The sequence below is a fragment of the Blennius ocellaris genome, assembly GCF_963422515.1.
Source record: "Blennius ocellaris genome assembly, chromosome: 16".
NCBI classification, from domain to species: domain Eukaryota; kingdom Metazoa; phylum Chordata; class Actinopteri; order Blenniiformes; family Blenniidae; genus Blennius; species Blennius ocellaris.
The window spans coordinates 18,930,057-18,946,241 of NC_137665.1; the positions used below are offsets into that span (position 1 = coordinate 18,930,057).

General features: G+C 46.9%; 1 protein-coding gene across 2 annotated transcripts; it reads left to right on the forward strand.

The window, feature by feature from the left end:
* The first annotated feature begins 1,078 nt into the window (after window positions 1-1,078).
* LOC308141158 (NACHT, LRR and PYD domains-containing protein 3-like) lies at window positions 1,079-9,953 on the forward strand. Of its 2 annotated transcripts, XM_080511195.1 has the most exons (8): window positions 1,079-1,126; window positions 1,608-1,671; window positions 4,849-5,051; window positions 5,164-6,958; window positions 7,064-7,285; window positions 8,261-8,443; window positions 8,519-8,692; window positions 8,977-9,953. In XM_080511195.1, the coding sequence occupies exons 2-8, from the start codon at window positions 1,625-1,627 to the stop codon at window positions 8,987-8,989; spliced, it is 2,637 nt and encodes an 878-aa protein (XP_080367321.1). In that variant the 5' UTR covers window positions 1,079-1,126; window positions 1,608-1,624; the 3' UTR covers window positions 8,990-9,953. The 2 variants fall into 2 exon arrangements, 1 of the variants encoding a protein (XP_080367321.1); XR_013936966.1 differs by lacking the exon at window positions 8,977-9,953 and having other exon boundaries at window positions 8,311-8,443; window positions 8,519-8,657.
* The last annotated feature ends 6,232 nt before the right edge of the window (window positions 9,954-16,185 follow it).

The following is a 16,185-nucleotide window of genomic DNA, read 5'->3' on the forward strand; positions in this document are numbered from 1 at the left end:
AGGTTAGTACTCGTACATATCCTCATCCTTGACAAAATGTTATCGATGCATCCTTAGTACCGAAAATAACTCCACTCATAGCATAAACATGTTATGTTTTCTCATTATTACAAGCTTAGATTGATTGATTTTTAACTAGTTATCCTGAGAGTCCTGAGTCTGAGGTGAGTTATTAATCAGAGGTTACAGTGTAACTGCTGTCAGAGAGCCGGTCCTCTTCATCTCTGGTGCCGATCTTGATCTAGAACCTTCCTGAAGCAGCTCAACGTTCCTCCCGTTCTTCAACAGTGACACTCGGTCCAGGTTTGACTGTTTACGTGTCGACGGCTTGAGCAAAAGAGGAACATCTTCAGCCTTGAATCCATCCTGAGTGGAGGACTTCCTGTCCTGGAGGAGGAGGACGAGGAGGAGGAGGAGGAGGAGGAGGAGCATCTGAGGTCAGGTGATCAAGGTACAAGAGTCCAACCAGGAAACCGGCAAGTCCAGAATCTAACTGACAGTCGAATGATCGTCTGACACAGAGGAGGAGAAGCGGGTGAGTGTTTAAGCAACTGGGTTTTTTTTTCTTCTAGTGTGTGTGTATGTATGTGTGTGTGTGTGTGTTCTTGTTGCTACTTCCGCTCTCAGCCTGACAGAACGCGTCTGAAGTGTGTGTGTGTGTGTGTGTGTGTGTGTGTGTGTGTGTGTGTGTGTGTGTGTGTGTGTGTGTGTGTGTGTGTGTGTGTGTGTGTGTGTGTGTGTGTGTGTGTGTGTGTGTGTGTGTGTGTGTGTGTGTGTGTGTGTGTGTGTGTGTGTGTGTGTGTGTGTGTGTTTCTTTAAAAAGATTTTCAAACTAAAACACGTGACATACCCGAGCAATGATTCACACTTTCCGAAAGGTTTTATTCTATATCGCTATATCGGCATTGTTGTTTTATGAACTGACTTTGAAAAGCTACAAAAGTGACATGAAGTCGTGGTCGAAGGAGTTTTTAACGTCCCAAGAGTGAAGTGAGTGAGTGTCTTCCTCTCTCTCTCTCTCTCCTCCGGGTGAAGGAGTGTCCTCCCAGGGGTTAACCCTTCCACTGACGGGTGGTGACGTGTGGCGTTATAAACTCAGAAAAGCTGAGATAAGAACTTCAACCAGGTTAGTTATTAACTCAAATTTATAGTGTAACTGCTCAGAGTGACAATATTAGTTATCCCTGGTGCTGAGCTTTGTCTTGAACTGCCTTTCCTGTGTGTGTGTGTGTGTGTGTGTGTGTGTGTGTGTGTGTGTGTGTGTGTGTATGTGTTATAAATGCAACAAAATTTTACACACACTTTGCTCTCTGACTCCCCCACTGACGTCACAGTTGCATTATTCCTGCATTCTTGCTCCATCCCTCTGCCATGGTTAGCAGTAGTAGTGAATGTTCAGACAGTGTGTTCTCTCACCCCCCTTCATGGCAGCACGCTGTAACTACAACACCAACTGCTTTACGTCATCCTCGTATTTCTGTGCTGTGATTTAAATGAGGTATTCAAAGGAGAGTTGAGCATTTTTTTCTTTTTTTGGTTGTCCTTTGATTGAAATAAAATAAAAGAGAGATTTAAACTCTCTCTCTCTCTGTGTGTGTCTTGAGCAGGTTTCCTCTCAGCCAACATGTGTGATGTGGAGGAAGAGGAGGACAGATCGGAGTCTTGGGACGGGTAAGAGACGTCAGCTGCTCCTGTAAAGTACAGGAGTAGAATCCTCCAAAAAACAACAACAAACAGAACAAAAGATGAAGCACTTGGTGTTTTTGTTTGCTCAAAGTGAGTATTCACTGGTTTCCCACTTTTGCTTTCTGGCCGAGTTTGTTGCTCTCCAGGCTGACTTTGTCTGTTCTACTTCAATATAATTACAGCTGCACTCATTGAACATCAGGTTTACTGGTAAAATCTTGAAGTTTTCACCATATTTTTAAATTAAAAAAAAAACTCCCCTAAAACTTAAAAGCTGAACGCAACCAACGGTGTCTTTTCTCCAGATGCGACACATTGTGCTTCCTTGAATTTGGTTTGTTCCCTGATGTCTCTCATGTCTCTCTTGACTTAAACTGACAGCTAAATTCAGTTGGCTCGTCTAGAAATGGGACAAAGTGCCGAAAACAGACAAAATTACAAGGCAGTACACACCGATTGGAAACGATGGTGGGAGATTCAGGAGATTCAGGAGACACGGGGACAGACCGAGTGGAAACACACCAGGAGGAAGAGCTTGATGAGACACAGAGGGAGACGATGAAGGGGCGGAGACGTCTGAAGCTGCTCAAAGTCACAAAAGGACATTTCAGAGCTGATTTTACAACATGGGGCTGTATTGGCAAGGAGAATTGGAGCCAAAAAAAAAAAAGTACAGGCGCATATCAAAACTTCCGTTTCTCTCGAAAATCTAGGGAAAAATAGTGGTGAACCAGTTAACTTTGGAGCATCATGATGTCTATGATACATTGCGATCAGGTTTTCAATAAATGCACTCCACTGAAACGGCTCTTTCAAAAGTTTGACATGATGTGATGATGGCTGCAGACTCGGGTCACTACACGGTTTAGGTCTTGCTAGACCTGATGTCTGTGTTTGATACTGTGGATCACAATATATTGATCAATCAATAGAAATCTGAGTTGGAGTTTTCCTCATATATAAAAGGAAGATCTTTCGACGTTGCCGTCAACGACAAAGTGTCGGACATGTCCAACCCGTCATGTGGAGTTGCTCAGGGCTCTGTCCTGGAGCCTGGTTTGTTTCTATTGTATCTGTTGCCTCTTAGTCGTCTCGTTGGTGGTTTAAAAAATGTGTCCTATCCCTTATTTGCTGATGATATCCAGTTGTGCTGCTCCTTCGATGACTAAGAGTTTCATTTCTTATCGATGATTTGGAATGTGTGACTGGCCTCCTTCAAATTACCTTCAGATAAATGCTGACAAAAGTCAACCTCTGAACATTGCCCCTGATAAAAAGCCACATTGGTGCTCTGTGCTCGTCCGTTAAAAGCAGCCCCAGAAACCTCTGCTTGGTGTTTGACAAGGGTTTTTAGAGGCCCCTGGCAGCTGACCAAAAACTGCTTTGATCACCTTGAGGAGAATGTTGTCGAAATCAGACCTGGAAATGATCGTTATTGACTTAATTTCGTCTCACATTGACTATTGTAATCCTGTCTTCACGTCCTTCATCAAGGTCATTCTCAGCAGACTTCAGGTTGTACGCGAATCAGCCCACATATTTGCCATTTCGTCAGCTCCCGAAGGTCTCATAGACCCACTTTAAAAACTGGAGGGCTCCTCCCTGTCAAGCTGAAGCCCCCAGACCCCAGACTTCCTCCCGTCACTCCGCACTCTCAAATCTACAGACTCTTTAAATATTTTTTTTAATTTAGGAAAGCTTTTTGGTAAATTGATTTTCCACTTTTGTCATTTATTTTATGAAATCATTCGTATGTTCATTTACTTATTAATTCTTTTCAATTGGGCTGTATTGATCTCCTGTCGCCTTGGCGATGGCAATGCGGAAGTGTCACGAGCAAGGCCATTGGCACGGTTATGACACGGGTGACCTGAAACTGACTGACGACATCGCTCTACTGAGTGGGAGCGAGGAAGAGGCTGCCGGGATGGTCTCTCTGCTACAGGAGGCGGCGGCAACGACTGGACTGGAAATGTCCTGGGCGAAGACGAGATGCATACACGTTGGGGACGAACCCGGAACCGCAGCCTCTCCAGATCACCGCTGGGATCGCGATCGATGGAGTCTGTGAGTTCATCTCCCTGGGAAGCCTGTTCACGGCAACAGGATACGACGACGCTGCGGCACGACGACCAGCGCGCTGAAGGCCAACAAGGGAACTCTACAACAGCAACCTGATGAAAGAGGGACTTTTGGAGAGCCAGATTTCGTCCAAGCTTGTGTACGGTGCAGCGAGCTGGTCAGTGGGCAAAGCGGATGAGAAAAGAATGCAGGTGGTGCGCAGGAAATACCTGGGATCGGTCCAAAAGATCAAGTGGGAAGACAAGATAACAATTCCACAAGTAGACAATACGGCGGGATGCGAACAGGACGACCTATTATGGCGGATAGCGTGGGCTGGACATGTTTCTCGGTTGGACCCTGACAGGATGCCGAGACAGGCTCTAGAGGAGAGGATGCGAAGGCGACCCAGACTGAAATGTAGCGTGACATCAGAGACGGTTAAGGGCTGGAATACCAACAGCTGAAAGATTTGGCGGAGGACAGAACTGGTCTCAGGCGAATGCTATAGGACAGAACAACACGCCGGCAACAACAGCCGCCGACACAGTGGTATAACTTGCGCAGAGAGAAAGAGAAGCCACGGGCCTGGTACCTTTGCTGAACTGTCACTATCAATCCCCAGAGGGGAAATACCGTTCCCAAATTGAGCCATTGGTAGCAGCCACGCAGACCGACGCTCAAGGGCAGCTCGTGGGCGCCGAGGGTCTTGCTCAGGGTGAATGATTTTGGACTGCGGTAGGAAACCGGAGTACCTGAAGGAAACCTAGGAACACAGGAAGATCATGTAAACTCCTGATAATAAGGCCTTGGGTGGTATTTGAACAAACGACCTTGCTGTGAGTCGAGAGCACTAACCACTGCTCCACCATACGAGCTTCATGTTGTTGTTTAGTGCTCCCATTTTATGTACAGCACTTTTGATATATATGATCTGTGAAAAGCGCTTCATGAATAAACTTTACTTCTTATTTCCTCAGACCCAGAGTCAGAGATGTTGTGCTCCCTTATGTTTAATTTCCAGTATGTTGAAGCAGTGTGAGAGTTGAAGCTGGATCTCTGTGTGTTGCGTTGCTCAGTAAATGTTGCTTGGTGCCACAGGGAGAAGAAGAGTGATGATGATGAGCAGCAGCAGTCGTCCCCCTGTCCTTGGTGTCAGAACGTCCTCAAGGATCCGGTCTGGTGGAGCTGTGGACACCAGGTCTGCAGACAGTGCAGCATTTCACACTGGGACCAGGGTTGTTCATCCGGAGCCTCCTGCTGTCCTCAGTGTGTAGAAAGATCCAGAAGCAGAGCTGCACCAAGTAAGAGTGGACACGTGTCTGCTGAGGGACTCGTCTGTCTTCACTGGACTTGTGTTGTAGAGACATGGAAGCTTGTTCTTTGTGGTCAGTCTGATGTTTGTTGTTGTCTCAGGTGCTGGTCTGCAGAAGGCCCTAGAAGAACATAAGAAGAGTCTGAGGAGCAGATATGAACGCGTGACTGAAGGAAGTGACGAACCAGGAGGAGGAACCCTCCTCAACAGGATCTTCACTGACCTCCACATCACAGAGGAACACAGTGAGGACCGTCAGAGGGAATCGGAGCTGATGCTGCTGGAGAGAGGTTCCAGGAAGCAGAGTCTCCGTGACACTGCCATCAGGTGTCAGGACCTCTTCAGAGTCCCGGCTGAGCAGCGCAGACACATCCGGGTGGTTCTGACCAGCGGCGTGGCCGGCAGTGGCAAAACCTTCTCGGTGCACAAGTTCACTCTGGACTGGGCCGAGGGCCTGGAGAACCAGGACGTCAGTGTGCTGGTGGTGCTCTCCTTCAGGGAGCTGAACCTGGTCAGAGACCAGCAGTACAGTCTTCTCATGCTGCTCCATGTTTTCCATCCAGCCTTGCAGAAGGTGACAGCAGAGGAGCTGGCGGTCTGCAGGCTGCTCTTCATCTTTGACGGTCTGGATGAAAGCGCATTTTCTCTGGACTTCAGCAGCTCCCAGCCGGTGGTCGACGTCTCACAAGAGTCTTCAGTCAGCCTGCTGCTGGGAAGCCTCATCCGGGGAAATCTGCTGCCCACGGCTCAGGTCTGGATCACGTCCCGACCCGCAGAGGCCAATCAGATCCCTCCGTCATGTGTGGACAGACTGACAGAAATGCGAGGCTTCACTGACGCCCAGAAGGAGGAGTACTTCAGGAGGAGGCTGAGCGATGAGGAGCTGAGCAGCAGAATCATCTCCCACATCCAGTCCTCCAGGAGCCTCCACGTCATGTGTGGAATCCCAGTCTTCTGCTGGATCACTGCCACCGTTCTGGAGCACATGTTGACCACAGAGCAGAGCGGAGAGCTGCCCCAGACCCTGACTGACATGTACTCCCACTTCGTGCTGGTTCTGACACACAGGAAGAAGCACGATTACCATGACGGGCAAGAGACGGGTCTACAGGAGCTGACGGAGGCTGACAGGGACGTTCTTCTGAAGCTGGGGAAGCTGGCCTTTGAACATCTGGAGAACGGAAACGTCATGTTCTACCAAGAAGACCTGGAGCAATGTGGTCTGGATGTGACTGACGCTTCACTGTACTCTGGAATCTGCACTCGGATCTTCAAGAGAGAGTGTGTCATCTTCCAGAAACCCGTCTACAGCTTCATCCATCTGAGTGTTCAGGAGTTTCTGGCTGCAGTCTACTTGTTCCACTGTTTCACCAACAGGAAGACGGATGTACTGGAGACATTCATCACTGAGAGGTTCAATCATATTTGCATGCCTCTTGACGTCTTCCTTCAGAACGCCCTTGAGAAATCCCTCTCATATTATAACGGCCACCTGGACCTGTTTGTCCGCTTCCTTCACGGCCTCTCTCTGGAGTACAACCAGAGACTGTTAGAAGGTCTGCTGGTTTGGACAGAGATCAGTCCAGAAACCCTCCAGATAGTCATCAACAACCTGAAGAACATCAGGAGTGATGACATGTCTCCTGACAGGTGCATCAACATCTTCCACTGTCTGATGGAGATGAAGGACCTCTCAGTACATCAGGAGATCCAAGAGTTCCTGAAGTCGGAGAAGAGATCAGAGACGAAACTCTCTGAGGTCCACTGCTCAGCTCTGGCCTACGTGCTGCAGATGTCAGACCAGGTCCTGGAGGAGTTGGACCTGAAGAAGTACAACACATCAGTGGAGGGACGAAGGAGGCTGATCCCAGCTGTGAGGAACTGCAGGAAGTTCCGGTGAGTCCAAATGTCATCATCATCAAATATCTCAGCGATGTTTATAGAAGGTATGTCCAACAAAGGGTCATTTCTCATGACTTCCTGTCCTCTGTCTCATTACAGGCTTTCTTACTTGGACCTATCTGATGATTATGGCTGTGGGCTCTCGGATGCTGAGTTAAAAGTGATCTTCTCAACTCTGAAGTCTGACCCCTCCCATCTGACTGAACTATACCTGACTTATGAGACTCGGCACGACTGGGAAGACAACATGTATCCGGATTCATCCGTGAAGTATCTGTGTGCTGGACTGGAGAGTCCAAACTGTAAACTGGAGAGTCTAAGGTCAGTTGTGTCTGCTTGCATTGGCTCTCCATATGATTCAGGATTAATGTAAAGGTTTTTTTTATTGGCTTTTAAGTGTCTTAATGGTCTGAGAACCTCTTCCTCATCAGACTTGCTTTTACACCGAGACGTAGTGGTCCCTGAAGTCCTCTGGTACCTGCCTTTTAAGAACTTGCAGTGTCAGGACAAGGACCGATGGGGACGTCTTGTTCTGGCACACATTTGTGGAACAGCCTTCCAGTGGGCCTGACAGACTGTTGGTAGTTCTAAAAGCAGGCTCAAGACCTACGTAAACTTGTTTTTGTTTCTGATCAACACTTTAGTTCAATATTATATTTATTTTGAACCCCAGTGTCTCACCTCATGGGGGCCCTGGGCATCCTGAGAGTTGTGTCTGGTCTGCCTGTGAGGGGGTCGTCCCGGGCACTGTTCTGGCCTTGCTCGTGGGTATTCTGCACTGTGGTGTGGACTCCTAACTGACTGGGTCGGGTTGGTGCCTGTGGCGGTTTCCCCATAGCTGTGGGCTGTGGCACCTTTCGATGTGGTTGGTCCTTTAGGATGGTGTTTTCTCTCCTGGTTCATCAGTGGTAGGCCACTGTTAGACCTGATTTGAGAGGACCTAGTTGATGTGGGGTATTGGTAGTGAGTGTCAGTGAGTGGGCATGGGGTTTGTGGGTCTTTGTATTTTTGCTTTTAATGTGGTTTAGTTCCAACATGTAAAGCAGTTTGTGCTCCATAAATAAAACTTGATTTGTTCTGATTTGATGTGCGTCTATGAAAAACAGAATTCCTCGTAGCGTAGCGGCAGTGTTTGCTGTAGATTTGAGATCTGGCTGAAAAGAGCTCTTCTCCTGCAGCTTCAGCTGCTTTTTACTTTACATTTCTAAACTCTTCAATTCTGAACTGTCTTCAGCTTCCAAACATTTGAACATGGAACTCTGACCTCTAATCTCACTTCTTTCCCTATTTGTTCAGTTTGGAGGGCTGCAAGTTGTCAAAGATCAACTGTTCTTCTGTGGTCTCAGCTCTGAAGTCCAACCCCTCCTTCCTGAAACATCTGAAACATCTGGACCTGAGTGACAACCAGCTGCAAGATCCGGGAGTTGAGGAGCTGTGTGGTTTTCTGGAGAATCCACTCTGTAGTCTGGAGTCTCTGTGGTCAGTTGACTGTCTGTTACAACACATTGGATTGGTTCCTGCTCATTTATCGTGCTGCTTTCTCTCTTTATTCAGGTTGAGGGACTGCAGGTTGTCAAAGATCAGCTGTTCTTCTCTGGTCTCGGCTCTGAAGTCCAACCCCTCCCACCTGAAGAAGCTCGACCTGCTTTTCAACAACCTTCAGGATCCAGATGTGAAGCAGCTGGTTGGTCTTCAGGAGAGTCCAGACTGCAGCCTGCAGACTCTCTGGTCAGTAGATGTTGGAGTGAGTCCATGCTGCTTCCAGCAGGTTTCTACTGAACACAGTTGGTGTGAGAACAAAGATCCAGTGTTTGTCTGCTCAGTGAGGCTGAGCAGCTTCAGGATTGGACAGCAGAGGACACAGTCAGCCAATCAGAGGAGCCTCAGTTCTGGTTGTGTTGGTCTGATAGTGGTGGTCCTTCATGAGCTCTGATCTGCTGCTGTGAACTGAAGTCCTGGCTGCTCCACAGAGACTCTCCTCATCACCTCTCATCTCTCTCATCTCTCTTCAGGTGGAACCTGTGACAGCAGAGAGGACGCTGTATGTCCTGAATGTCCAATGAGGACAGCAGGGAGGATGCTGTGTGTCCTGAAGGTCCACTGAGGACAGCAGAGAGGACGCTGTGTGTCCTGAAGGTCCACTGAGGACAGCAGAGCTTCATCCAGCAGTGAGCGACAGAGGAACCAGCAGAAGATCTGCTGAGTGTCAGTGGTGCAGTGTGAAGAGCTGTGAGAGTCCAGCATCGAACCAGGGTTCTTCTGGATGTGACTCAGAACCATCATTGTGTGTGTGGACCGTATCTCCTCCTCCTCCTCCTCCATTATTCTTACACATTATTCTCCCTGTAATATTCAGTTTTATTCTGCTGGTGATTGTGACACCCTGGTGAACAGGAGAATTTCAAACTGCCTCTCCGTGTTACAGAGGTTGCAGATCTGTTCCAGACGAAGGCAAATTGTTTGTCACTCCATTAATTTAACAGTGTATCACATGGAGTTGGGTATTGATTCAGATTTCCAAAATCAATTGGCTCTTCAGAGGAAATCTCCATGTGATGTCCGTGATTTGAAAGGCTCCAGTCGGTCCAAATCACCAAGTAAATTGTAGAATATATATTTATTTATTTTTTATAGAGAATATGGTTTTATCGAAGCAACAAACTAAATTAAAGCAGGATGAGTCTTTTGAGGTGGAAAAACTCGTGAGGTCTACTTCTTGTTTTGACAGCTGGTCCGCGGGAGGCTTTGGGAAGAGGATGTTTCAATAAGGATTTTTTTTTTTTTCCCTCCTGGATAGACCCATATGTCCTGACTTTGTGGTCGGGTGGGGCTTGTGCCAGGTATGAATAAAATGAGGAAACGGGTCTGTTGTTCGGGGTGACATGCATATTAACCGTGGACTCTCCCAGACTTGTACCATCGTCTGTCATTCCTGATGCAACCAACCTTGTAAATAAAAAAATTTTTTTGGGCCTGCAAGAAGGCATCAGCGAAGTCTTTTTTTTTTTTTTTTTTTTCATCTCCTTTCAGACTCTATTTGACTTCACCTGTAACCACTGCCAGTAGGGGGCGCTCTAAACTTGTTAAAGTTAAACTAAATCTCCTCTGATAGATATTGAGACTGATGTTCTCACAAAATTGATTTTCACCAGCTTCACCAAAGACTCTCACTCAGGAGAACAAGGCAGAGAGCCTGTAAAGGTAAAGTGTGTTAATTGGGCTGCTGCATTATTATCCTTATATCTGCTGCTGCTGCCGTTTCTTGTTTTAGATCAAATGTGGTTGAAAACCGTTTTGTACAAGTTAAACGTTTTTTTTTTTTCAACAATTTACAGTTTGATTGGTTTTACTGTTCACGGACTTGTTTGGTGTTTCAAAAACATGTTTCAACAATGTGTGTGTCTGCAAATATTTCTGTGTATGCAAATCCATGGCGACCACCTCCAAAGAGACAAGTGGGACAGCAGGCAGGCTTTGGAGGGACAAGGTGGGACGGACACTTCACAATTGAAACCACGAGGCCAGTAAAACAAAATATTAAATCGCCCATATATTTTCAGGAAACATCACACAGAATTAAGTAACAAATGTGTTCTTACTTACTTCAGTAAAACATGTATTGAGACATAAACATTAATAATCCATCTCATAAAAGAATTCAAATGGCCTAACATAAAATACAGCAACCTAACTCCAGCCTTTCAAATATACAGGCCAATAACCAATAGGACGAGATGCTCTTCCAACATACTGACAGAATTCAACTCTGGCACTGGGTGAAACTCTTAAATAAAATCTTGGCTTACATATAATGCCAGTGCAAAAAAAAATAAAAAAATCTACATAAAATAATCATACTTGGGGGGGGGGGGAGCCATGTTTAACTGTAAGTAGGCTCAAGGGCACACTTCTGAAACACAGAAGGAACAACAGCAAACAAATATTAGCATTCTTGGATACATAAACAATAAAACATGTTTATTTGACCATTTAAATAAATAAATATATGCCTCTCACCTCAGTTCTTCTTGAACGTGTACTTTTTGTTTGACCTTACAGCCTCCGGTAAGGAATAGCTGTGGAATTCTGTTCGACGATGGGCAAAGTTGCTCTTCACTTACTAATTTGGCTCCTGACGAGCTCCACAGAGCACCGGTTCTTTTGGTCAGTGCACGCTGCAGACGTCAAGGTCATTGGTGACAGGGATGCTGAGGAGAAAGGATCCAAGTGCAGTCAGATTTGATGTCTTTGTGTCCTCGTGCAATAATGACCATTTCTCCGCAACAGGGACTGGTCCTTTTGGCAACGTCCCGCCGGCGTGCCAGTGTCACACGGTACTCCTCATACAGTTCATCCGTGTCAAGTTTATCTTGTATTTGAAAGACATTCACTGCATCACAGAGGTGGGAAAATGGGAGCTCCCTCTTCAGTTCCAAGACTGCCACATGCTTGTGAAAATTACTGTCTGAGAAGTCACACCGTTTTTGTAGGTAGCTGAGTATAGCGTCACAGAAGGAGCAAAAATCCTCCTTCACTGCTGCTGCTTTACTGTCTAGGACAGGGGTGGGGAACCTGATGGGGTCATATGATTTTACGTGAGATATTGAGCGCCAACAGTTTGCGGCAGTGACTGACTTGATTGACAAGCGCAGCATCATGGCGACCGCTAAGAAAAGAAAGGTGGATCTTGAATGCCGTGTATTCCAGGAAAATTGGACAAATGAATTCTTCTTTGTCAAAGTGAAAGGCGAGCCTGTGTGCCTTGTATGTGGCGATGGGTTGGCAGTGATGAAGAAGACAAATCTCGAGCGCCATTACGCCACGAAACATCCTAAACTCCAGGAGTTGAAAGGACAAATGCATCTGGATAAAATAAATGCTCTTCGTCGGACTTTGACTGCCCAGCAAGCAGCTTTCACAAAACCACAGAGTGACAGAGAAAACACTGCACGAGCAAGTTACGCGGTGAGTGAATTAATAGCTAAAAAGCTGAAGCCCCATGCCGAGGGAGAGTTGGTGAAGGAGTGCCTCGTAGTCGCCGCAGAGCTGCTTGCGCCAGACAAGGTGAAATTATTTCAAAGCGTAAGCTTGTCACGAAGAACCGTTTCAGACAGGATAACCGACATGGCAAAAGATATTGAAAAAAATGCTTAAGGACAATGCAAGAAACTTTGAATATTTTTTTCTGGCCTGCGATGAAACAACAGACATCACAAACACAGCGCAACTCGCAGTTTTCGTGTGGGATTACAGCTGACTTCCATACGGAGGAGTAGTTGCTGTCTTTGCAAGCCATGCACGATACAACCAAAGGTGAGGATTTGTTCAAGGAAGTTGTTGCGGCCATAAACAAATTTGAACTGACTTTTGAGAAGTTGAGCGGCATCTCTACTGATGGAGCACCGGCGATGGTCGGTGCACAGAAGGGACTGACTGCGTTAATCAAAAAAGAAATGAGCCGCCTGAATCTGGATCCAAATGATTTAATTGTATGTCACTGTATCATACATCAGGAGAGTCTGTGTGCACGTTCCCTGAAGCTAAACAATGTGATGAAAACTGTTGTGTCCGTCATAAATTTCATTAAAAGCAGAGGGCTGAACAACCGCCGGTTCAAAGAGCTGCTCAGGGTACGGCGCTCTGGTTTATTACTGTGAGGTGCGATGGCTTAGTCGCGCAAATATGCTCTCACGGTTCTACGCACTCCGCGAGGAAGTCAAGCACTTCATGGAGATGAAAGGAAAACCTGTCACGGAGCTCAGTGATGGCAAGTGGCTCAGTGATCTTGCCTTCATGGTGGACATTACCAAGCACCTGTCAGAGCTAAACATCAAGCTGCAAGGTCCCGACCAGCTCATCAGCTCTCTACTTTCAAATGTGAAATCATTTGAAGTGAAGTTAAGGCGATGGCAGGCACCAGGGGGGGCCCTAAGCAGGATTTTATTTTGGGGCCCCCCTTCCAATAACATAATAATAATAATAATAATAATAATAATAATAGTAATAAGAATAAGAATAAGAATAAGAATAATAATAATAATAATAATAATAATAATAATAATAATAATAATAATAGTAATAAGAATAAGAATAAGAATAAGAATAAGAATAAGAATAAGAATAAGAATAAGAATAAGAATAAGAATAAGAATAAGAATAAAGTACAATTACTAACGAATCAAATGAACAGCCTCTATCAACAGTGGAACAATAACTTTACAGATGCACACGTCTGAAAAAACTTTGTGGCATAAACAGTTTTTTCTTTTTTATTTCAACAACATCCCACCTTCAAGTGAAGCACGAGCCTCTTCTTGTTTGGACTTTTTCTTTCTTTTGCTAGCTCCTGAATCGTATTGACGTTTGGAAGCCGTCTCTCTCTCTCTCTCTCTCTCTCTCTCTACTCTCCACCTGGAAACAACTGCCTGCCGGACCGCTGATTGGTCAGATGGTGACGCTTCGCGCTTTCAATCATTGCGTCTCTCTCTCTCTCTCTCTCTCTCTCTCTCTCTCTCTCTCTCTCTCTCTCTCTCTCTCTCTCTCTCTCTCTCTCTCTCTCTCTCTCTCCTGCCTCGGGCTGACTTGGTGGTGGTGTTCTACGCGCCTCTCGGCAAAATGCAGCGCATCCTTTGCGCATTTGCAGGGAATGATGATACTTTATTGATCCGGAGGGAAATTCAATTCACTTGCGCAAAATGGGGCCCCCCATGGATCGCCCTACGCACAGCGCGTGTTCTGCGTGTAGGGAGGGGCGGACTTGGCAGGCACAACTGGGAAGGGGAAACACTGTGCACTTTCCCACTCTGCAAGAACAACAGCCTGATGTCACAACTGAATATTGCTGGAGAGTGTGCAAAACTCAGTCAGGCATTTGATGAGAGGTTTTCTAATGTGAAAAATGTACAAAATGAACTGGACATTTTTGCTATGCCATTCAATGTGCAACCAGCTGATGTGCCAGAAAACTTACAAATGAAAATAATTGAGCTTCAAAGCAACAATGAGCTGAAAGCTAAGTACAACAACCTCCCTCTGCTTGAATTTTACAAGCTGTACGTTGAGGCTGAGAATCTTCCCATTCTGAGAAGACATGCCCTGAAATATGCATCTCTGTTTGGGACAACATACCGCTGTGAACAGTTTTTTTCAAAACTGACTCTTGCAAAGACCCGCCTCCGCTCAAGACTGACTGATCCAAACTTGGAAAACCAGCTTCGAGTAGCATCATCATCACTGCCAGCTAACATCGGACGCCTCGTCAAAGATAAACAGTTCCAGGCATCGTATTAGGTGAGTCTGACATGCATAGACATTATGATCCTCCATCTGTCCAACCTTTGTATTGTATGAACACTAGAATGTATGCCGCTAAATTGTAAGGCCCTTGCAGTACTTTCTAAAAGCTGATTTGGCCCTTGAGGTGAATAAGGTTCCCCACCCCTGGTCTAGGAAGTGCTGGAGAAGTGAATTGGTCAAGGAGTCCACTTGTCTCTGTGTGGACACGATGTCAGAGCTAACAGACTGTCCTGTCATCACTTTCCAACTGCAGGGTAACATCATTGACTATCTTCAGTGCATTGTGGCGGAAGGACAGATATGCCCGTAACTCAAGTGGTTGCCCCCCCACAGCTTCCACAGTACCTTTGGGCATTGCTCTCCTCCAAGAGATAAGCATGTCTTCACAGCGGGTCTGCAGCCTTGTGGCAGCCGGACATATACCGAGCCATGTTGTGGAGACATGATTCAGTAAGGCGTGGTATTCTTCAACAAAGGCAAAGATAAGGATATGATTGTAGGGGTGCCTTGGTGTGGCAGTGTACCTTGGATGGCTGACATACCACACAGGAGGCTGTCCAGCTCCTGACGTCCTTCCTGAGGCCCCGCCCAATGAACTTTGCCCCCAACCAGCTTCACTGATGCTCTTACGCCAAGATGCGATGGTGATATGCGCTGTAGACACGTGACAGAGGAGTGTGGCACCATTGTCCTCAAAGACCACATCCTGCAGCCGTAAACCTGCGACGGCTGTCCTGAAGGCTGTCAGAGTCTGTCTGCTGGTCACTGGCCTTGTCCACCCCAAGGGGCACAGAGCTCACATTTGCCCCCGGACAACCAGTTGGCCACACCAATCTTTTTCCCGACAACATGCTGAATGTCTGTGGTGAACTCTGAAATGGCAAAAAGCTAGCACTGCTGCCCCCCATACCTTGGTTCTGAGGTCTTAGACATGGCGAAGGTGAGGGGCTTATGGTCCACAAAAGCAGTAAACTGGTGGCCCGCAAAATGATGTATATGGCGAGGGAAAGAGCCAAGTGTGCTGTACTTCCTTTCATTGTTACGCAGTTGTTTGCCGAAAAACACCAGAGGCTGTCAGGCTCCTGCTACCCACTGTTCACACACCACCCCCACTGCGTAGTCTGAGGCATTCGTGGTGAGCACTACCTGTGCTCACCACGTGTGCAAGCATGGCGGCGTTGGAGATCGCAGACTTGGCCTTCTCGAAATCCAGGATCCTTTCTGGGGACCAGTCCACATTCTGCTCGTCCTTTCGGCCCCGCAAGAGCTTCATACAAGGGATGCATCAGATGAAGCGGTTGTAAAAGTTCACCGTGCCCTGGAATTCCTGCAATGTCTTGATGGTTTGAGCTGACATAGGTGTAGCAGGTGGTCCTCAGGTGAGGCGCTGGCCACTGGAATGTCACCCAGATATACAAACAGAAAAGGCAAGCCCCTCAACACAGAGTCCATCAAGCGCTGTTGAATGTTTGTGCAGCATCTTCCAGTCCAAAGGGCATCCGCAGAAACTGAAATTGGTGTGATCACTGCAGTCTTGGCCACATCCAGGCTGATGACGCTCTGCTGTGCTCCGATACCCACAAGGAAACCCTTCCCGCATACGGTGTCTTTAATAAACAGCAACTTCTCAGTGTTGCCAGCACTCGTAGCTGCTATCGAGCGCCGGGTCTGGCGTTTCCCTGCACAGAGAAGGAGCAGGGTGGCGTGCGGCGCTTGGCCCTGTTCCCAAATCGCCAGTGGAAAAATCACGGCTGGCCGATATTCTTGTGCCGATACGCAACAGCCCCGACCGTAGCCTGTGTTTCCTCCCCCGGCCGGTGTTAAGGCTGCATTGGCAGGATGGCATGCACTATGTACAGCTGTGACTCGAGTAGAATGCTGTCTGCCTCCATTCTATTATTTCATTCATTTCTGAGACTAAAAAC